Genomic DNA, 23,065 nt, shown 5'->3' on the forward strand with positions numbered 1-23,065 from the left:
ACATGAGCCCCTTATCTTCTGGGCTTCTACAGCAGCCCCTAATCATCTTTCAGAAAACCAAGGAAGTTAAAGAGTATTTTGGGATTCAGGCATGGTACAGACAGTGCTCACTAAACATGTTTACTTCGTTGTTTTCATATGAGTCACCTTTTATTTCCTTGAGAATAGAATGATCATTTGATATACATAAATACAAGGTCACGATTACCCTAAGAAAAATAATGTAAAATTCAGGTATCATGATAAAAAGCCAAAATGATCCCAGTATGACAGAACATCAGGCCATAGTGGTGAAACTCTGAACAGAGTTGTTTGTGCCACTGTTAGGATGTGGTTTTGTGAGCATGTGTGTGTATCTATGCATGTATAGCTCCTCTTTGCTGTGCCCTTTTTAGGCAGGGAAGTTCTGTTTCCTTTTCTGTTCCTCACCAATCCTACCACATGTGCTATGAGGTAGAAGAAAATTCTGCTTCTGTGTCCCCAAAGGAAGAAAGGAGTACCCAGGTATCAATTTCCTCCATATTCTGTCAGAACTTGTTACTATTTCGTTGACCCTGAGCTGTGGTCTCTAGGCATTGAATGCACATCACGGTGAAAAGCAGAACGATCTCTTTGAAAGAGGACACAGGATCTGCGATGCAAATGTGAACTTTGGAAAGAGAGACTGTAAGTTACCAACATGACACCTTTGGAAACACATTACTAATTACCTGCTAGTTAGATGCACTGCGAAATATTCGTTCTTTTAAACCTGTGACACCTGCAGTTATTCACTCTTGCGTTACTTTCTGAGCACTGCACGTGTGTTCTGGGGCCACAGCAGGGCAGGCAGCACGTGGAGGGCAGTAACAGACACTGGGAGTTTTGGTCTCAGCAGAACTCCCTGGATAGGAAGGTCCCGATTCTCAGAAGGGCCTGGTCACCTTCCTGCCTCATTAGTACTGGTGGCAGTCCCAGTATTGGTTGTCCCAGATGGGCAGAGCTGCAGCTCAACTCCCTCCCGTGTGCCTGTGGGGCTGAGCCCCTGCCCCAGCCTGGGCACCTGAGTGGAGATGTCGCACACAGATAACAGAACATATAACACCAGCTGAACTCTTGGGGTTTACCTGCTTAGCTCCTTCTTGCAGACTGATCCTATAGATATGCTCAGGACATGTCTGAAATTGAAGGCATCTGGGAACATTTTATTAGGAGTTTATCTATCCTGACTTCAAAAATGGAGACGTTGGACATGACTCAGATCTAGAGACTCTGCATGTTCTTTCCAGTGAGTGGAAAGGTTTAGATGTTTCTGCAGAACAATTAATTAATTCCTAAAGATGTTGGGCAAAATCTCTTTCTAAAAGTGCCCACTGGTCTCCTTTGCAAAAAGCCTGGAATGAGTAAGAGTAATGTAAATATCTAAACTTGGATGAGATGAATCCTGCTCTGTATTTGTATCCCATTAGTCTCTGGAGCAGGGACTGAACTTGGGACTCTAACATTCATCTTTCTAACCATTGGGCTACTGGGTATTCTCGCTCTCTCTCTGTATTGTATAAATGTTTGTGGGGAGTGAGGACTTGCCTTTAATCCATAATGACTGGATGTGCCTCTGAGTATTGCAGCATCATCGAGTCATGGAGGAAAGCTGAAACGGAGAGGACACACACACACACATTGCTCTTAAAATCCTGATTTTCTTTACCCAATGACATAGTAAAAGGTACCCTCATAGAGGCAGCTGCTTGGGCTGCAGTGGCAGAATGTGGCAATTGGGAAACTCAAGGACAGAGCTCTTTGTCTGCCGGATATGATGGAGGAACTTCTGCAGATACACAGCAATGCTGCTCAAGTTAAGAGCAACAAAGGAGGTGGTGCTGGAGCAATTATTTTCTCTCTTTGTCCTTTGACCCTGGTCGTGAAGGGTCCACAACTGCCTTTTGTGCCCCCTTGCTTCCTTTTTTGGACTGTCATCCTATGCAGGATATTCACATTATGTTTTCAGCTGTGCCTTAAAATGGGTTCTTCCCAGTTCTTAGGACTAGTGATTGGTAATTTGTGCTTAGTGTTTGTCATTTTGGGATCCTGGTGCCACTGTGTTCCTTAATGCATCTTTTGAAGAGTTCTTTTGCTGTCATTTGGTCCATTTGTGCTTTCAGAGCTTCTTACTATACAGTATAGACTTATCCATTGATTATGATTCCCAATATTGAATTAGGCTATGTGTCCTTTGAGTTGCTGACAGTGACATACCACACAACATTTGTCGAAAAAGTTTGTTTCAAAGCGGAAAATTACTTAAAAAGACATAATGAACTCACAGAGAAGAAATTAGTGATCTTCTTGGCGGAAAAGTCTTATTGTTGAGAAGATGACTCCAGGTGGTGTTAGGCTGACCAAACACCTGGCAGATAGCAGCCCAGGCAGAATATTTCCTCTCTAACAAAGACTCAAAATTTGACTTTTTTTTAATGAATTGATTTTCTCATACTACTATTATAAGTTTATGTAATTCTAGTTTTCTTTACTTTTTATGGGTTGTATTGATTGGGTTACCTAAACTGTAGGTCAGTCTATGTAACTGTATTGCTGTGTCTTGAGTTCTTATGACTTGGTAGTTTCTCCTGTGCCAGTTTTGTTCTGTGTTTTCATGCCCTGAGTCCATTAGACATCATAAAATATCTGGTAGTTCTCTAAGGCCACATACTTACACAGTAACTTAAATGGTGCAATATTAGCTAATGATAAGACTTCTATGATTATGTATATTATTTATGACTTAGAGGCCAAAATTTTTCCTTTTAAAGTATTTTGTTTTTTATTATGCTGATGAATGACTTTTCTACTGAAAGACCTTAGAAAACACGATGTTTGCATTTTTTCCTGGGTTATAGATAAAACAACTCTGCCTATAAATAGCTTTGTATACAGAGCAGAAGAGCTTTAGCAGGGCCATGCCTGCATGGCTGGCATACCCTACATGCCAGTGGCATGGTCCCACCAGCCTGGCAGCAAGCCTGCTGGGGGCTGAAGCAGCCATGAGGATCACAGGTCCGAGTTGTCCTTTCCCAGCAGTGAGGCTGCAATGAAGAGTCAGCTCCAGTGATGGAGCTGCCCGTCTCTCTCTGCCTTGGACACGCGTCTGTCCATGTGCAGGCATGTGCTGTGTTCCAGAGCACTGAGCAACAACAGCAGCTGCCCACTTGGTCTGACTTTAACCCCCATTTCCCACAGGGCAGCTCTCACCACTCCCATATCCTATAAAAGCTGACCATGGACAGCTTTTCAACATACAAAGGCTGGCTCAAACCGCAAGAAAAGGGAATAAGGGATGCCATTAAATGAATGGGTCAATTCATGCTTTGTATTTCACATGCTACAACTGCCTTTTTGCTTTTTAATCTATTACTTCAATAGAATCTTTTATAAAAGAACATATAGTAGTTCCTTACTGTCCCTCAGGCTATGCTGCCTGAGGTTTCTGTGCTTGGTAGTTTGATGTAAAAGTAATTGCTACTGTTATATAGGGACAGCTCACACTACTCCACTTTGACTCATGGGGTCCATTTGTTCCACCTGAACCTGCAATGTTTACATGATCAGTCCTGTATCAGGGGTCCCCAATCACTTTTCTATGTTGGCTGGGTCACCAGGAGGCAATCCAGATCTGGATGGGGAAAATCAGCAGCTGATTCTGCAGAGTACTTTGCCCCAGGCCAACCTGATCTTGGGCCGATGGTGGCAGTGGGACACTGCTGTGCATGTTGTTTACTGTGTCCTCCTGGTGCGAGGGAAACATCTGAAATGAATGGGGAAATCGAGGGGGGAGTGGAGTGTCATTAGGCTGGTCCATGATTTATTCTCTTTGGACTTGAAAGCTGCATGAGCAACGAGGATTGCTGGGCCCTGCAGAGCAGAGCACAGATGCCTGAGTGGGAAAGGCTGAAAAAAATAGAGAGCTCTGGTGGAATCACCTCCAGTCCCATTGCTGGGGTATTTGCTGCAGCTAATGAAGCCGAGGGATTCTGGTGCTTATAAATCAAGCTGAAATATGAATAATTTTAATGTAATTTTCAAAACACTTTAACAATCAGTTTTAAAAACGCTAGCTATCAAACCTTCTGAATTTATTCCAAAGCCACTGAGTTTGGGAAGGAGCTGCTAATCAAAAAACATAATGGACCTATAAAACTGTGAGGTAGAGACCTGCTTGTTAGCCTCAGGGGACTGAAGGTATGGAGGGGATCAATTTGGGCTGCACTTGCAATTTTTATGCCAGAATGAAAACTGTTTAATATAAAGAGAACAGGATGAGAGACAAGAGCAGGGAACTGGGCAGAGGCTGCTTGAGGACTCTTCCCACAGGGAGCGAGGTTACTGATCCTCCAGAGATGCTTCATGAGCAGAGCCTGGGGCCAGGCTCTTTCAGTTTTGAAGCTGAAGCTGATCTTGTACTGGGATGTGAAGTCAGGGTGGAAGTATTGCTGGAGCTACCCTCTTACAGGAAGAGTGCCTTACTATAAATTAATGTGACAAAGAAATAAATAGTCTGGTTAAGGGGGCTGTACACCTCAAAACAGTGTCTCAGGATCAACTGTGGTGGTTAGGGAAAGAGCTTTTGCTCTTGGCACCAGGCTAGTTTGGAGGCTTTTGCTGCTGGTGCTAGTTGTTGGGAAGCGTCACAACATAGGACTTAGTGCCACATGCCCAGGGATGCAGAGCTGTTTGTGCATCCCAGAGTTGTGACCCCTTCTCAGCTGGAAGCCATGGGATGGTTCTCCAGGCTCCTGGGTGCAGGGGTCATGCTGTGGTGCTGGTGTGCAAGTCAGATGGGAAGGTGCCTCCAAAAAAGCTTTGTAACCTGCAGAAGCCGCCATGGCACGGTGACATCGGGGCTTCTTTCTACCGGCAACCAACCTGGAAAGCTGGGCAGTACCAGGGATATAGGGGGCAAGAGTCATTCAGGAGGGGGCATTCATCTTTCCCGGGATGATAGAGTAATCAATTTAGCATTGTTTGTGATGTTCAAGGGTTAAGAGGTACTCTGAAACATTCTGTACTAACACATTCCAGTGCTCCATGTTGCCTGCTGGGCTTATTTTTTAGAAACTTTGGAGTGAGTGAAGTGCTAATTGGAATAAGTGTTTAGTACATGGTGAGCTTTCTGGACTATGCATGGAAAGGTCTGATTTTCTTCCTGAATTAAGTAGGTACTTAAACTTTAGCTCTTTATAGTTGCTGGTTTAGTGACAGAGTGAACAATTTTCTGGTTTATGGACTGCAATTATTTAAGTACTTTAGTTAAAGCTCTTGGCATAGTTTTTAATCACTTTTGGAAAGTACTAACACCAAAATTCATTGATTCCATACATATGTATGAAAAGAAACTTCAGAGCCATGGGCAGCCCTGCTGCCTGGTGGTGGCAGGAGAGTTTTGGACTGCTTGAGGTGCCTGTTTGTTGACTGGTTTCGAGCAAAGGGCAGTCCAGGAAGTAAAATCTACATTTCTTGTGGAGTGTTAGAAAAGCAGTGAAAATAATTCAGGTGGCTTCAGTGACAGCAATGACCTCAGTTTACTGAGATAGAAAGGATAGAAGGATGCCAGTGCCCTGGTCTCGCTCTTGATATAGCTGGGGGTCTGCAGTTGCTCGGAACCTTTCGTCCAGCTTACAACTGCAATGGAGCTCTCACCATAGGTCTGAGTTGACTTTCATATTTTAATTACTCCTTCCACTGCTTCCACATCTACAACATCTTTGGGTGGACAACAGGGCTGTCCCTTGGTGCTATGCACCAGTCCTAGGGCACAAAGATAAAGAGAAATATCCCAGGGATTGGATTTTCGACCTTCCTACATTCCAGGAAAGTAATTGCTGTTTCCAGCCCATCATGGCAGTCCAAGTCCACTGCTGATGCTGCTCAATGTGGCTGCAACCTCTGGAGAAACTGGGGGATTAGTCTGTGTCTGAGGAGCCCATCAGCGTTGCCCCTGGAGGACAGTTTCCTCTCCTCTCCTTGGCACCAGCCCAGGCCTTTTACTTAAATAAATTAATTATTTTTGGAAGTGTAATCACCAAAGATACTTTCTTGCTGTCCCCAAGACATATAGTGCTTTGTTGCAACATTTGTCATGTTTAATAGATCATCCTTTTCAATTTTTTACGCTTGAAGAAGTTGAAAGGCCATCATGAAGAAGAGCAGGTCAGCATGTGACCACATCATAGAAAGTCCTGTCACTTCTTTTCTTTTTCCCCCCACAATTTCTTGCTTATTTTTTTTTCAGTTTAAGTGTCTTCTACATTTACAGCAGTTGATCTGTGGATGAACAATAGCTTTCTGGATTAGTTTGCATCCGTATGTGGTTTTTTTCCTGAGAGGGACAGCCATCCATTTCAGACATGGTTATTTGGGCAGTCCCTGAGTGGGAGTGGAAGATGATGCTCCAGGCCCCTGTGTGCATGAGTATGAGTGGGTATTTGTGCACTTGTGTTCCTACAGCTGTTTAAAAGAGATACATTTGTACCTTGTAAGCAAAACTCTTCTTATTGATTAATTGAACGGGCAGGGTGACTTACTGCCATAAGGCACTAAAGACAGGAATGGCAGAACATAATTGTAAGATTGGCTGTAATTCAGAGATATTGCTTATGCTACTGTGTCTTGACAAGATATTTTGAAAAAAAATTGCTCTAAGCTCAAGTGCCAGCTATGGAGGTAAATGTGTGATCACGTAACTGTTGTTAGAAACACTAAGAAAAATATTCCAGAACCCTTAAGGCTGGACTAAGCACGCATGCCCTGGCTCCAGAAGGGTGGTGGCAACACAGAGACTACAGTACTTACTTGGATGGTGGGGAGAGGCTGTTGCTCCAAGGGAGAGGACAGTCCTGGGTGCTGAGCAGGGGACTTGTGAGGGGCTTGGGGCACTGGCGATGTGTGAGCCCTGGCTGGAGCACAGCTGTTTCTGTCCGGATAGTGCATTGAATTTCCCTTTGGGACTGATGGCTAATGAAAGTGGCTCACTGTTTGGATGACAACTGTGAAGGTAAAGGTACTGTTTGGTTCTGAGAGTCTGCTTTTCTGGGCCTCTACACAAATAGATGGTAAAAGAGCCTTGGGAGTCCTTGAGTATGATAGAGGTGACGTGACACAGCCATGACAATTCTCTCCAAGTCCTCTATTAGTCATGAGAGCAGGCAGCATGCCATGCCTCTGTGGCCTTTTTAGCAGCAATTACAGAAAATATTCTAGGCTTCAAGAGGACAAAGTGGGAAAGGATTCTTTTGGAGACTTACAAATGTGAAGTCAATCCCTAATGGGATCAGTCATCCCTCAGCAAGTCCAAAGCCTTCTCTAGCTTTGAGCTCCATGGCAGCATGCCAAAAAACAGTTCCCCTTCACAGCAAAGCTTCCCTCCAAGCAAGGAGAAACCTGGAGGGCGACATCCTCATTTGCTGAGGTGTGTTCTTTTACTTATGCCTCTGCAGTTCTGGCTCTGGGTTTCTGCCGCAGCAGTGAGGTACAAAAAGAGTACAAAAGGCTGACAGAAATGTGCCTGCAGCTTTGCCTGTTCTTGCCTTTGTAAAACAAATTTAGAGACTTCCAGTAGAGATCATGGCATGTTGCATCCACAAAACCCAGCCTGAATGCTTGAATCATTATCACGACAGACATTTAGCAATGAAGATAAAACATTATTTGCACTTGCAAAGGTAGTTACTGGCTGCATGTAGAGTTAATACGTCTAATGAGTAACCACTGGTGGTTTTTGGAGGACAAGGCAGGTGATTTGGGCTTCAGTGCAAGGTATTAGGTGTGCCTGTATGTTTATATAACACCCAGGAGTGTTTTAATGCCTTGGTGTGTAACTGGTCGTGACATCTCTTAGGAGAGGTGCGTCATGTTGAGCTGCTGAGACATGCCAGATAGAGGTTGAGAGTGACAAATGATGCCAGATGGTGACAGAGTGACAAAAGAAAGAGAGAAAAAGAGGAAGATGAAGTTCTGAGGGACAGAAGGAGAAAATGAAGAATGGAAGATTTGATCTACTGAAAGGCAGCAGCACTTACCTTAGAGATAGGATTAAAAACAAGAGCAGTGGGGGGCTGTAGAGGAAAAGAAGAGATTCAGAATAGGTCTGGTGGTGCTGAAAGCACATGGGATGTGAAGGGGGCTAAGCATAAGATGTTTGTGTTCAGCAGAGATGGCACTAATCAGACAGAATCTCATCTTTGATGGAGATAAGCAGCTCTTTGGCGATGCTGATTGGCTGCACATTCAGATGAAAAATATCGGGGAAGAAATGGGGCTGTATTTGAACTTCTGCATCAAATCCTAGCAGGCAGCTATTTAGCTGGGGCTAAATTGTTGGCAGTCTTTTCACTGAGGCCATGGAGTAGGTTGTAGCTCATGGACATATGTCCCTCCTGTTTAGAAGACCACAGCGTAGTGAAACCAGTGCAACCTGTGCTCTGTTGTAACTAAATGAAGAATGCTGTCAGTCCAGCAGCTTTCTGGAAGAAAGGATGACATCTTTGGTAAGACCTTGTGGGAGTTATTAAATTTTATGGCTTTTTTATTAAACTTGTTAGAAGATCTGCTCCTCCAGACTCTGCAGTTTGTGTGGACTTCCTAAAGCAGAGAAACACCTGGAGAAGGAACAAGCCCCAGAGCCCACATTTGCCACTGATTAAGAAAAGGGCTGCACCAGCATCTGTCTATGGGGTTTTACCAAAACTTGTCCCCAAATGTGCATTGCTGATCATAGGTTGGCAAGCTTACTTACACTGTTGCACTGCAGTTTGGAGCAGAGAGTCTGCATCAAAATAAGCATCTATTTCCTTGTATTATTGCACAGGTATGAAAAAGAGAGATTAAAAGGGGTCACAGGAATGGCACTGCAATGCAAATGCTGTACTACTATGCTTAAAAGAGAAAAGACGTTATTAATAGAAAAAGTTAGATTGGATGAGGCTATATGGCTTCAGCACATTTGCCTGCCATACCTCTGGGTCTGAATTATGCACACTCTTGGATTTCCAACCATGGAAATATCAGCTATTTAAAGAGCAGTAAATGTTTCTTTGAGTATCAAGGATGTTTCATAATTGCTATGTGTTTATTGTAATGCAAAATGATGTTATTAGTTCAGCTGGTTGAAATTTTCTATGTGGAACATTAATCTTCTGAAAAACAAGGCTCTGCAGAAGTTGACTCAGACTGTATGAAGGCAAATAATTATTTTTTGAAGAAAATTATACTTTAAGGAAACAGGAAATATTTATTTTTTCAAATGTCATATTTGTGTGAAAAATATTGCTAGTTTTCCAGGCAGCACATCTTACAGTGTCTACAGTCTGTAAACTGATGATTTGTTTTGCCTAACTGAAGGTAAGGAGTATATTTCTGTTCTGTTCAACGAGGAGTGTATTCAGCCCAAGAAGACTGTCTGGTTACCAATATTTTTATACCCTTATGGTGTTTTCTAAGACATTATCTCTGCAAAGTAAATTGGAAATGCAATTATGCCCCTTTCACTCAGCTCGTCAATAAAACCTTTCTAGGGCCAGTTAGAACTGCCAGATTTCTGTGGTAAATATGGTGTATGCTCAGATTATTTTTTTATATAAGGTGTATGCTCAGAAGTTGTTTCTCAGTGCTGGGAGTCTGGCTACTACCCTGGTCCTATGTCTCCTGGGACTGGAAAGAGAATAAGAGTTTAGGCTTCTCCACCAAGGAATACATTTCTCCGTGTCTGTGTAGCTCATAGGCCTTAACTTGCCATTATGGAATTTGTTTGGTCACCTACATGTATATTCATAAATCGTACCATTCTTTGGAAATAAGAAATCAAAATGGATCATTTCCTTTTTTGTAAGGCAGTAGCTAATTAACTCTGCTTATATGCATGAAAATGATTGTTTCTCAGGGTAACACTTGTTACTCAAAATTAACACAGACTATATACAATTGAAAAAAAGAAAGATTTTTGGATATATATTTTATTTGACAGTGGTTTAGAATATCATACAGTAAACAAGATTTCTGTAAAAGTTAATTTATCCATAGTGGTGCGTTTCATAAAAATAGTTGCTCACTTACAGCCTTTCTGTGACTATTAATACATGGAATTATATTTATAGAGATAGAGCTGTACAGGGTAAATTCACAGCTAACACTACACAGAAATATTATTTGGAATGGGGTTTAGATGATGTGCTGTCTTCACAGGTTATCGATTACAGCCGCATAAAGCAATTACTGCACAAGGAGTAGCTGTGAACTGTGCAAATTAGAGTTTATGCAAGCATAATCTCAACTGTTTTTCAGATTTCATTGTTTGCTTTCTTTATACATAAAAATAAGATACTGGGACGTGCATCTACACTACAGAAGCATTGTCCAAAATCAGATTCAATAAATTAATGGCAAATTATATTGGATTCTAGTTCAGGGGATAAAGATTTATTTTTAAAGATTTATTTTTTTCCCATTAAATAAGAGTTTTATAAACAGCTACATGGACTTGTGCTTTTTTAGAAATTATAAATGGATTTTTCTTTCTAAAAAAAAAAAATTTGAAAGCTGCAAAATCCTTGACTTGAGGCTTTTCAAATAATTGGACAGGAAGAAACATGTCTATAAATTTCGCAGTCCAGTGCAATGTTTGAGACATACAGTAATGTGCTAATTTCTTGGAACAAAGCCAATCTCAATCTAGTTTTTCAGCAGAGCATGTGAGGAACTAAGATTGCTAGTGAACAATAATTTTTAAATACGAATTTTTGACAGTACTTAGCTTTATGATTTTTTTTTAAATTACCAATGTATTATTGCCCAGGATTTTGTTTTAATTTTGACAGACGAATAAGCATATGCACACTTACACAGACACACACGCATCTTTTTGAAACAAGATAATGACTGATTGACTGAACTCGGAGTTATTTCCTGTGAAGGCAGACTGGAATGTTTACCTGGCACTTAAGGCTTGAAATTCAAAACAGACAAGCAAGAAAGATAAAAACAAAAACACAAAAAGAAAAAAAAAATTGAGAAAGGGAAAAAATGATAAAATGGAAACCATTTTCAAAATGGAAATATATTGAATTTACTGAATGAGGACACCAACAACTGTATTTCAGAAACCAGTCTAATTATTGTTTACATGTGCCTGAAAGGCACCTGCTCTGCCAAACTGAGGGGATGAAAGGTGACAGTGTCCTAAATAAATGTGGATGGGTATGAAACAAAGCACTGTTGATAAGTGATGCTATCATCTTCTGCAGGAAGGAAAGGCCTTTCCTTAAGGAAACTGCAGCTTTTTCTCTGTAGCACTCCTCCTTTCTTTGCAAGGGCCTTGCAGACATCTGGGGTTTGAGCCTGACCAATTGATTTGTGTGCTACCTCACAGGACTTGGGGAACCTGTAATAAATCACTTTTGAGAATAATTTGCAAATACAACTCCACCCTAACTCCTTTCCAATGTACAGAAACATGGTTTGTTCACAAAAATGGCAGTAGAAATGGTATCACAGAAACTAATCCACCGGATTCCCCACTCCTCCCGTAGCGCCCAGTGAACTATGCTACAGGGTACCACGTGGACTATCTCGAAGTGTTAACAGTGGAGACGTGTCATGGGTGTACAGTCCCGAGCGATGCTTCAAAGAAACCCTTTAACCCCTGTCTAGATATGTCGAGAACAATTTATTTACAACATTTTAGCTCCATGAAAAGATCCTCTCTCGGTTTCAGCTTGCTCCGTGCAGTTTTATTTAAGGCGATGTTCCAGTTTGTGATTGCTCTAACTTGTTCCAGTTTCTTGATATAAAGTTTGAATGAAATCCAAGTCCTTCATGCAGTGGGAAAAAAATGCTAAAGCTACACTGCACTATCCTTCTCTGATGTACTGTCCTTCATATTGTTTTGGTTTCTTCCATAGCTGCCAAAGTCCCTAAAATGGAACTGGGACTTTAGGGTCGATTTTAAATCTCCGTGTTGACTATATGCTTTTGAACTTATTAGATACTGTGCACATTGTCATGGAATTACACACTAATGTTTTCATTCCTCAATGCTTTGTGTATATGTGTGATAGTTAAAATAAATTAAAACAAACCAATGTGAGACAAAAACTAAGAAGAATGTTCTGCGTCAGTTTGAGACAGTTAGAGGGCAACAGTCCCTTGCTTATCTGCTCATGGCAGAAGTACCAGACTTCAGGACGCTAGGTAGCTTATCTGAGCCAGGGATTTTCCATGGCCCTGGGGAGACCGTTGCCTTTCGAACTGTGGTGTTGGTGCTGCGAGTGCTAATGGAGTGGAGATGTCCCTTCCTGGGGAACTCGCTGGGTTTCCCATCAGGCTCCCTCTGGCTGTGGTCCATATCACTTCCAGGTGAGCTGCAGCGGTTGCTACTGTACGTCTTGGTAGCACCTGTATCGATCTTGACATGGTCAGGTGCTGCAGCTGACTTCTTCTCACTGATGTTTGTGGATCTGTGATCTTCTTTTTTGCTAAGAGATCCTCCTCTCTTGCTTTCTGGCTTCCTCAGCCTCCCAAACTGTTCATCACTGCTGGTTCCAGCACACACGTGCTCTCTTGCACCAGCCTCGATCATAATGCTGTGTCCCACCGCTTTGCTTTCTGAGGTGGGCCTGCCACCATCAGTGGTCTTATTTTTGCTTTCTGAATATCCTTTCCAAGAAGCCTCTTCATGCTTTGACCTGTCTACCTTTTTAGGACTTGCTGACCTTTCTCTTTGTTCTCCTAACCTTTTCTTTTTGTGACCGTTCACCGAAAGCTCCTTTGGTTTCCTTACGTCATGTTCCCTCTTGATATCCCATGTTGGCTCTGGGCTTATCTGGTGAGAAGGGTCAGAGGGTGGGGCTATGTGTGATGAAGATAATGGTGAGATTATGTCTTCGAGGGAAAGAGCTACTTCCGGCAGACCTGGGGAGGTGGCAGAGGGAGCACTCCAGGAGTTTGGTTCGTCTGTTGTAACAACAAAGAGAAGAGAGTTAAGGGCATATTCAGCAACACAGGGTGTGTATTGCACATGCACATGTATTCTGAGCAACACTGATACCCAAACCATATACCAGACTTAAACCCCTCTGCTTCAGGTGAGGTGAAACTCCCAGTGGAGTCAATAGGGAGGAAAACAAAAATAATCTCTCCACCAAAAAAAAAAAGTTCAGGAGAAGCAAGAAGCTCATAACTGCAAATGCTGAAAACCCTGGTCTTTTTTTTCCACACAGGTTCTGCTTTCCTCTGCCTATGTTAAATTATTCTTAAAATAATAAAGGCACGTGCTCATGAAACCAAATTGCCTCTTTTGTAGCTCTATAATGGATTTCTTAGCTGGGCAATATCAGCGCTGTCTCTGAGGACAAATGAGAAAGACTATCTGCCATCTATTAAACATGTCCCTACAAGCATATAATAGTTGACAAGAATTTGTAGCTGAGATAAGGTCATCATTGAATTCTGTCTCATATTTTTTCTAAACAGATATAATATTGCAGTGTTTATGGCCCCACAATTCTTACAGGGTACTTACAAAGCTCTGCCTTTATATCACAGCGTCAGCCGCTGAGTCTCCTGGTTGTGCATTTTGAATTTCCCCTGGTTACTTAGCCTCAACACAAAATGGTTGGATTGTGCAGATCCTGTTTAATTTCAATAAATAGACATCTCCTTTGCTGAATTGCAATGATTTTCCCAATCCATTGGTAAAACCCGGAATATTCTGAGATGCCTTTCTAATGCATATACATCCTAATTTCTTTTGATTAACATTCTGGTAGACAATGAATCCATCATGATTAATGACAGCATGACTCCTATTCTTACCTATCTACATAGAGGTTAGAGAAATCACTGAACTTGGCTTATGTCATTCTCTGTTTAGCACCATTGCCTGTCTTTGAACGGTATGAGCAATAATCTGTCAGAGATAAAGGACTATCACAGGAATCCATGGAAACGAGGTGGAACTTTTGGCAAGAGTTGCATATTTCATGTGGGACAAAATGTAACCTTCTAGCTAAAAAAACAAGCATGGACTTCTGCAGGTCAGGACTAGTATCTCTCAGTGATATCAACTGCCCTTTGAAAGGTTACGTGTATTTTTCTCAGTGTTACAGCTGCCTTCAAATTATCATGAGGATGCCCATCTTGAAAAATAGAATGGGTTTTACTGCCCAGCCTGGGATCTGCAGCTTGCTTGACTAAAATGGCACTTTAAAGTTAATAGTTGGATTGAGTAATTGCTGTCTTGCAGATAAAAATAGGAGAGACAATAGTGAGGTGGGTGACGTAAAGGGAAGGAGCAGCACTGTTAGCTGAGGAGCTATTTATTTTCCCAGATGGTATTTGTCATATGCTTTTGCATAATGAGCATATGTGTGGAGAGGATTAGCATTTGAGAGGGGTAGAAAGTACAAGTTCTGTGCAAGACAAATAAACACTGAGCTGAGAATCTAAATGGGCTGAGGGTCTCAACTGAATTTAAAAAAAAAAATCACACTTTCTTACCCTCCAGTTAAGGCTGAGTAATGTACCATCTGCTCCCTGCTTGGCACTTGAGCAAGAAAAAGATAAAAGGAAGGCTCATGCATGTAGAGTGATCAACTCCTAAGAGTTTGCCTACAGAAAGCATTGACTTTGATGGGCTTGTTCTTTACTTCTGCTCTTCAGCACCACTACCCTGGTACAAGCCCACAGCCTGTGCCCTATGGGGGAGGTGCAGACCCCACCCTGGCTCTTTTTCGATCTGAAATCCAGGGGATCCCATTCTGTTTAACACTTGAATCAGGAACTGTGCATGGGGCTCAAGTCACTAAAACTATCCTGGGTTTCAGCATAAAGCTGCCTGCATGCACCAGCAAGGTACCTGAGTCAGCTCTGAAGAAGCCACCCTGAGCTTCAGAAAATTAAGTTAGTACTTTTCATGACGTTGACACTCGTCCAGAGGGTAGAGGTGGTGCTGAGGGTTGGCCTGACCGATAAATTGTCTTAATTACAGTCTTATTTCCCAGTTGTCCGTGAGATGTTGTTTTTCACTGAGTGGCAGTGAAGAGTAGTGGGCCATTATCCAATCTTGTGCTAGGTTTTGAGAGCTTCTGATTACAGAAATAGCTTGTGACTTTGGGTAGTATCAGCTGTACATCAGCAAAAACACCAAATGGCCTGGAGCAGTGGGAAGCTTTCAGGTAACAAGATTACCTCTGCGGAAAATGTGCCACTATGCTCAAATCAGCTGTTCCTCCTCAAGGAGGACAAGCCAGAGGGCCACCATTCAGAAGAATGGTGGAAAAAACACCTCTTGTGGCTCCTCTGAGGCATGAAGGACAATATGGTACCAGTTATTTCTGGGATGCTCAGGGGAAGAGACCTGGGAGTGAGTGGCCTGATATTTTATTCCCTAGAGATGAGAGAACTGATTTATTAATGGACTGTCCCCATAGACAAGTTTCTTTTTTTTTCTTTTATTTTCTTTTTTTAAAGGGGGCAGAAAAACAACCAAATGTTGCAGTGAGAAATCGTAGCAGGTTACAGTGTACTTCAACAAAAGTGAAGCAGTGTATCTCTTACATATAGTGATATATAAATATAGGCGTCTGTAAACTAGGATATGCCATATTATACACATTACTGGATCTTATCTCTCTCCCAGAAAACCCTAAAAAAAGGACAACTTGGCCAACTAAACAAGAAAACTTGTAGCCACAGCTTTAAGAAAGTTTGGCTGTAGGAGAATCCAGGTGGATCACTGGCTGCAGTATGTTTAAAATAGTCTGTATTTCCAGTGGTTGGGGAAAAAAATTGAAATAAAATGATCATTTATATTCTGTGGCAATACAACACTTGCAAGTAAGAACCAAATGATGTTCTTTAAGGTTTAAGTACCATCCATCTGACACAGCCAAACCCAACCTAACCTGCTTTTTCTTTCAAATGAAACAACATTATGTAGAAAGTCATCCTCAGCCTTAGTAGAAGTTAATGTCAATAAGCCATTGTTGCAATATGTCACTCGTAGTGAGGAGAATACTGATGTGAGGGTATTGTAAACGACTTCCCTCTAATGTTTGAACATTATGGGAAAATATAAAAATTACCAGAGTAGCACAAAGTGCCGTAATATAAGTAATTTGTTGCTCAAAAGAAAAACCTTTTAAAGAGCTGTGTTCAAGCCATAAGGGTTCATTTGGACTTGTTCAACCAGCACTAAAATGATTGCTTTTCCATAACTAATACAAATAGGAGAAAAATGCAAAATGTTATCCTGCAGAGCAGCTGAACTAATAATTTCTCTTTATGCTTATACTCAGGTTCTAGCTGCATTATGGAAAGGTTATTAATATTTCAGAATATTTTTTCTGTTGATCTAAAGTTTTTTATAAAACCTCTGTGTTAATTGTGAACATAACCTACTTTTACTGCCTGTTATTCCAACATATCTCAAAGCATTTTGTAAACATTCTAAACCAGAGACAGAGCACCAATTTTACTTTTTTCTCCTTTCACCCCTGGGAGGAACTGTTTAATAGAGCATGAACTACTAATGCCCAGAAAACTTGCAAGCATATGAGAAGGATATCACATTCAGTTGAAACTGCTGGGGAGATTTAGGGACAATGTAGTTTTAAATTTGTTTCTGACTTTGTCACCATGGATAACATCCTTATTGTGAGAGAAATTGTTTTTCAAAGGTATACATCTCACTGAAGGCTAATAGATGCCTTCCTCCCTTCTTTGAAGGGAGAAAATCTCCCTTGACCTACTAATTTAGACAAGACAAACGAGCTGGGAGCAGAACCATAATCTGTCACTGTGATGGCATTTCATTTGGTGTAATTTAGTAGGTGTTTTCTGGGTGGTTTTTAGTTTCCACAAGCTACTGTCATGCAGGTTGGTGGCACTTCTCCATGGGATGTGTAAGAATGACTCACCTATGACCTGGTTTGCATAACTCCCAGGCAAGGAGTAAATTGCTAACTAAGAGACGCCACAGACACAAGATCTTGAGTGTGTGGGAGGACAAGTAGGAGATGAACACAGCCATTTTGGAGGAAGAGTGACAAGGGGAAAACACCAGGAGCAGCAGTTTTCCATCTAAAGGTTTTTTTGTTTGAGGTAGAACTGCCACATACATGAATTATTTGTTTTGCTATGTCAGCTTACACATGTTCAATGGAGTGGAAATGAGGGCACTACTCTCATGTGTCTATTTGCTACTCTCTTAACTAAAGCCCACTCTTCTCCCTGGATTCAGTGCTTGCTGATGTCTTATGTCTGAACCACTAACAAAAGAAACCTGCCTTTACTGCTAATGGAGAAGAGAGCTCTGCCCATCTTAATTTCTGAGCGTTGCCTAGGTACTAAGTCAGAGAAAAAAGCTCAGGCTCCTGATAAGTTTATTTAACTTTCTGCATTATTATATTTTCCTTACAGGTTGCCTTTCTAAGATTCTGTCAAGTCTAGTCTTGCTGTGCTTATCTACTCTGTCAGGATCTCAGGTCAAAAGAGGTTGGAGCCCTGATTTGTGGATAGGTTTTCCCCTAACATCAAAATATTTCAAATAATTGCTTGGTAGTTTATCAAGGATGTGTGATTTTTCATTTGATATAATTATCAATAAACTATTAATATTAATTTATTGAATATTTCATAGTAATGTGAAGAGTAAAAATTATATCACATTTTATTACTTATGTACAAAATCTCTGTCTTTTTAATTTTCAAATTATGTGAATAATGTACAATATATTAAAGCTTTGAATGCTTTCATTAGTCTGAATGAAATGTTTTCTGCAATGTCTAAGCAGCTGTTCTCATATCTTCCCAGAATTATTTTCCTAGGGAATCAAAGAGATTTTGATTAAATAAAAAATATTATGCTTTATTCCCCCCCCCCACCCCGCCCCATTTTTTGTCTGAAATTATGGATTGCCAGGAGGTAGCAAACAGTTCTTACAGATGCTGCTAATAAAAAAAAATGGGACAAATTGTCCCCTGGTGAGTATCCACTAATGTTGGCAGTGCTACACCAGGAATGCATTTGGCTCTTTCTCATTATAGCTTGACATGTCTTTGATATTCCTGATTGCATTGGTCTCCTGCAGCTTTTCTTTAACACTCTCTGAGGAGGGATATTTCAGGATATGTAAAGAATCTTTAATCTTTTATCCTGGAACTTCCACAACCTAGACATACAGCACCCTTTGTCTCATGAAATAAATGATTCTCTAAGGTGTTGATGGTTAGAAAAACCCTTCGTACTTTCTGTCCAGCTATCAGCTTTATGGAAATGTGACACTATATGCCACGCTTTCCCCCAGCCTCTCCCAGAAAGTGAGTTGGCAATGGGCTCTGCCCCCACCTTACAGGCTGCCTGTACTTCTGACTATAAACTTGCACTTCTTGTTAATTATTCAATATGCTATGCAAATGTTTTCTCACAAATTGCACTTTGCTTAGCTTAAAATGACACTTTACCTGTCTCCCCTTTCACTGAACTAATCCCCATTCAGATCCCTGTACACCAATAGCTCTGGAAGCAAACATCAATGGATTTAGGCACCTTCTGCTGTGATATGGTCCTTTGTTTGGTCAGTCAGTGTGGACACATCCAGGTGGGATAGTCTTTCCATCATTAGCACTGCTCCTATGGTTTTCTAAGCTATGATGGTAGTGTACTATGGGTGCAAAGTGATAATTCTATGTACAGAAATGACACACATTCCAAATACATTTACAAAAATAAATCCAGGTGGTATTCAGTTTTTTTAGTATATGAACTACTTCTGCTTTCCCTCACATGCAGTTAAGTGATCCGTTTAGTATTTTGAAGTCTTGTTTCTGATGCAATGAAAATCTAATTTAATTCATTGCTATCTTAATGTAACCCCATTCATTATACTGCTTGCCTGTTTGTACTCAGTAGACTGGTGACTCATGGAGACTCTGGATGTTTAGAGAAGTTTATAATTGTGACTTTAAATGTAGCTTTGCTCAAGAGTGGAATCTTTCTGCTTTCTAGTAATTTGGGTTTTTTTGTCTTGGCACATTTGTTTTTGCAAGGTTTGAGGATGGTTGGTCAAGGTAACCAGAGTTAGTTAACAAAGCCATGAAAGATTTAATAATGGCCAGTCTTCACGAACGAAGATTTGGGGAAAGGTTTTTTTACCTTTCCAGCCTGCGCAATGGATTTTTTAGGTGAGACACAGCCTGCGCTGAACTGAGCCCACCCTTTAATCCTAAGGTTCATCTGCCGGGGCCAAGCAAGCTTGGACAATGGCAGTGAAGTCCTCAGGACGTAGGTTTGTTTAGAGTGACCTTCTCATAGATGGATGGCCTCACAGGGCTAACGGGCTCCATCTGCCCGGGGGACTGGCTGGGATTCGAACCTGGGTCGCAGAGGTGAGAGTCCTGCATGCTAACCACTAGGCCACCAGGGGTCCCTAGCCATGAAAGATTACAGGAAAACAAACATGCATCTCAGTCCCAACATCTTTTAAATTTTGTGCTCAGCATTTTCACAAAAGTGGAATGATTCATTAAGAAAGACTGATATTTGGAGTATGAAACAATGCCAGACCTAGTCTTTCTGTCACCAAAGTCTTTATGCATTTTTATTTTTGTCACTGGTCTAATACTGGAAGAGATGGGCACCACAACTACTATTGGTGGCATGGCTTGGCTTCTACAGATGTCCACAAGCACTGAAGAGATGTCACTGCAAATGATGTTTAATTTTACATCCAGAAAATTCAGTCATTGACCTATTCCAACATTGGGAAGCACAGCTCTACATCCTGCTTGGCTCAGTTCCCAGTGCCATTGATACTCTGATGCCCTACTTCTTTTCATGTTACTGATCATTACTGATGAGCAACAGTTTAGTTTCTTTGGGTTCATTATATCCATTTTCCATTGCATACTTTACCTAATTATTAAATGGAAGATGCTCTAAATATTTTTACAACAGATATGGTCCTTACACAGAGTCCTCGCAAGGGCCATCTGATGAGGCTTTGAACGGTCTCATCTCAGGTAAAATTCACTTTTATCAGGTAAAATTCACTTTTATCACCTTTTCTATACTTGGCATAGATGTTTTTTAGAGAAATGCTTTCATGTTCAGAGATCTAATTTGAGAATTACTGCAACAATTCAGAAAGAGCAGATTGTTAGCTATGCTTGGAAGACCAAATCTACAGAAGCTCAGGAGATATTGCTTGGTTTTGGAGCTAAGGGAACAGAGAGAAAGGGAAAATTTAAACTTGGGGCAGAGAAAGCAAAACTGTATTCTGTAAGGAAAAAAATTTAGAAATCCTTTAGAAAAATGTGGAATGAAACAAGAAAGCTACACACATTGATTTGTGTTTGCTTTACTCTGCAGCAAGCACTATGGATGAAAGCACTTTTCAATTTTTTATGTAACATATTCTTTAAATATGGTTAACAAAGAAACACGGGAAGTGATTGATCTGACTTGGAGAGTTCCTATTCTTATTCTGCACCGGCTTTGATCCTACATTATTATACCCAGGACATTCTCAGTAAATTCCTTTCCCTGAGTTACTTCTTTAATTATGGCACTGCTTCATCAGTATTTTACTGTCCCTCCCACTTGAGATAATAATTTAATTGCCTCACAGAGTCATAGAGAGGTGTCTCAAAAGACCTCTGGAAATAGATGTGGGTCTTCTGTTGAACATGTACACAACCAGTGTTGGGAAGCCCTTTTGGAGGCTGTGAATCAAAGCCGAGTGGATGAACACAAAGATCTGTGCCCATGACCCCACATCAGGCCCTTTTTAGCAAACACAGGCCACTGCAAGTAAGTGGCCTGAGACATTTCAGCCTAATACAGGAGACAGCTAATGAATTCAGAAGCACTCAAGTTTCTGCCCTGGAGAGCAGTGGACTGGATGTCTCCAGGACTTGGGGTGCTGCTTTAGCCTTTTCCCTGCAGCTGGGCCACAAAGCATCATCCAGGAGTTGCATTCTGGGATAGTGGAGAGGGAAGGGCAGAGGCAGGACCAACTGCAAATCCCTCCATGGACAAAGCTTGCCTTCACCTCATTAATGGTTGGAATACCAGCTTTTTTGTGTTACTCTGCCACTGTTCACTGCTTAAAAATAAATCACATCCATAAGCAATTTCCTTTGATTTTGTAATAGCATCCAAGCTCTACATCATTTGGATCTCTCCAACAACATCAGTTACACCTTACAACAGGGTTGAGATTTAACACTGCCCTTGCAATAGCAAGAATGGAAAAAGGTAATTTTTCTATGCAGAGAAAAGTTAGCCAAAGCACAGAATGGGAGAGGGGAAAAAATAAAGAGACACACTTACAAACGGGTTGTGTTTCAGAAACAGGTAAATTAATTTAGTGAATGAGTTTACTAATTTACTGTAATAGTCTTCTGGCTGTGAATCTTAAGGCCAGATGATTATGAGTACACATTCTCATTCCAAGATCCAGTTTAGTTTATTCAATAGATATGGATATAGTAAACAATCCTATCCTTTAAATATTTAAATCATCATGATCAGTTATCTGAGTGAATTTGGCAAATTTAATTTTTCCTTGAATCAAGTTAATCTATCTGCATAAATATTGCAGGATTACTCAGTAATATTGAAGAAGCTGAAATGAAGAGCTGCAGCCTGTACAGTGCTTTTATCCCCCCCTGCAAGTTCCTCACTGCAGTGGGAATGTTAAGTCTGTGGACAACTTAAGTGCTAGTCTTGAGTGATGCTGCCCTAACCACACATTATCATTCACTAGGTTCTTGTGACCACTAGGTGGTTTGGTAACCTTTTTGAAGTGCTGAGCATCTCACATATTTATCAGATCACAGCTATTCTGGTAAAAGAAACTCATCCTTTCAGTAAAGAAGGTTTCATTTTTTTCTGTGTGGTCAGCCAGTAGAGTAGAACTGCAGAAACCTCAGCAGTTCTCTTCCAGAGCCATGCTGGAGCTGGAAAATCTACATGGGAAGTTAGTGTATAATTAAAAAAGATAATGACTTTAAAATTACTTTTTATTAATAGAATTAAGCCACATTAAGTCATAAAAGGTGTTCATAAATATGTTAATAGGATGTGTGGTATTAATGAAAAACATTCTACAGAGACTGAATAATTTAAGAGTTGGATATTACACATATAATTAAACTTAAATATTAAAATTATTAATTATCACGGCTAAAATGGGTGTTAACAGTAGGCATCATAATCTGTCAGGTCAATAAATAGCTGTCACTACTAAAAGTATGTAGATAATATATAAAATTTACTTAATAAGTGAGGAAGTCAGAGCCTTTTGACTGTATATGAAATGTCCCTAGACAGTTGTTTCTGGCAGACACCCAACCTGGTTTGAACTCAGGCACAAAACTCATGAATCAGTAGTCCTGTTCTGCTTAGGGTAGAAGCTGTAGAAGTAGTTTAGGGCCTCTAGGCAGTGAAGGTGCAGAGCTGACCCTGGGACCACACTTGCTGTCGGGGCTGTTGTGGTATCTGATATCTCTGGGACTCTGAGACAAATTTATCTGAGAACTGAATAATGAGATGGAAGTGCACAAATAAATGAATGTCACATTGCAATATTCAGCTCCTAATGAGTAAACACAAACTACATGGTGTTAGAAAACCCAGATGTTCAAAATTCTGGGTTGCATATGTGTTGCTGTTGCTCAACAAAATACAGCATGCTCTATGGTTGTGTTTGTTAAGCATCAAATGGAGAATCACAGTTACTTCATACTGTCAAAGTAAAAAAAATATGCATTTTGTTTCCTAAGGGTTTTTTCCCAAGCTAGGAGTAACAAGCAATGAGAAATCTGACAGAGGCCATGACCTCTGCTAACCTTTCCCTGCAACTGGGCCACAAAGCATCATCCAGGAGTTGCACTCTGGGATGGTGGAGTGAGAAGGGCAGAGGCAGGAGCAATTGCAAATCTCCATGGACAAAGCTTGCCTTCACCTCACTAATGCTTGGAATAACAGCTTTTTTGTGACACTCTCTGTGTGATCATTTAGACTCATCATATTTTT

General features: G+C 40.9%; 1 protein-coding gene across 14 annotated transcripts in view; it reads right to left on the bottom strand.

Annotated features, from left to right (window-relative positions):
• Window positions 1-9,965: 9,965 nt before the first annotated feature.
• MAGI2 (membrane associated guanylate kinase, WW and PDZ domain containing 2) overlaps window positions 9,966-23,065 on the bottom strand; it is a 735,331-nt gene continuing 722,231 nt past the window's right edge. For 11 of the 14 annotated variants that reach the window (XM_027679447.1, XM_027679440.1, XM_027679438.1 and 8 more), the window contains one exon: window positions 9,966-12,978. In XM_027679447.1, the coding sequence (XP_027535248.1) occupies window positions 12,176-12,978 (803 nt within the window). In that variant the 3' untranslated portion in view covers window positions 9,966-12,175. The remainder of the gene's footprint in view (window positions 12,979-23,065) is intronic. The other 3 variants (XM_027679448.1, XM_027679450.1, XM_027679449.1) reach the window with 2 other exon arrangements.

Source organism: Neopelma chrysocephalum, unplaced genomic scaffold, assembly GCF_003984885.1.
Source record: "Neopelma chrysocephalum unplaced genomic scaffold, ASM398488v2 Primary Assembly neopelma1_45, whole genome shotgun sequence".
NCBI lineage: Eukaryota > Metazoa > Chordata > Aves > Passeriformes > Pipridae > Neopelma > Neopelma chrysocephalum.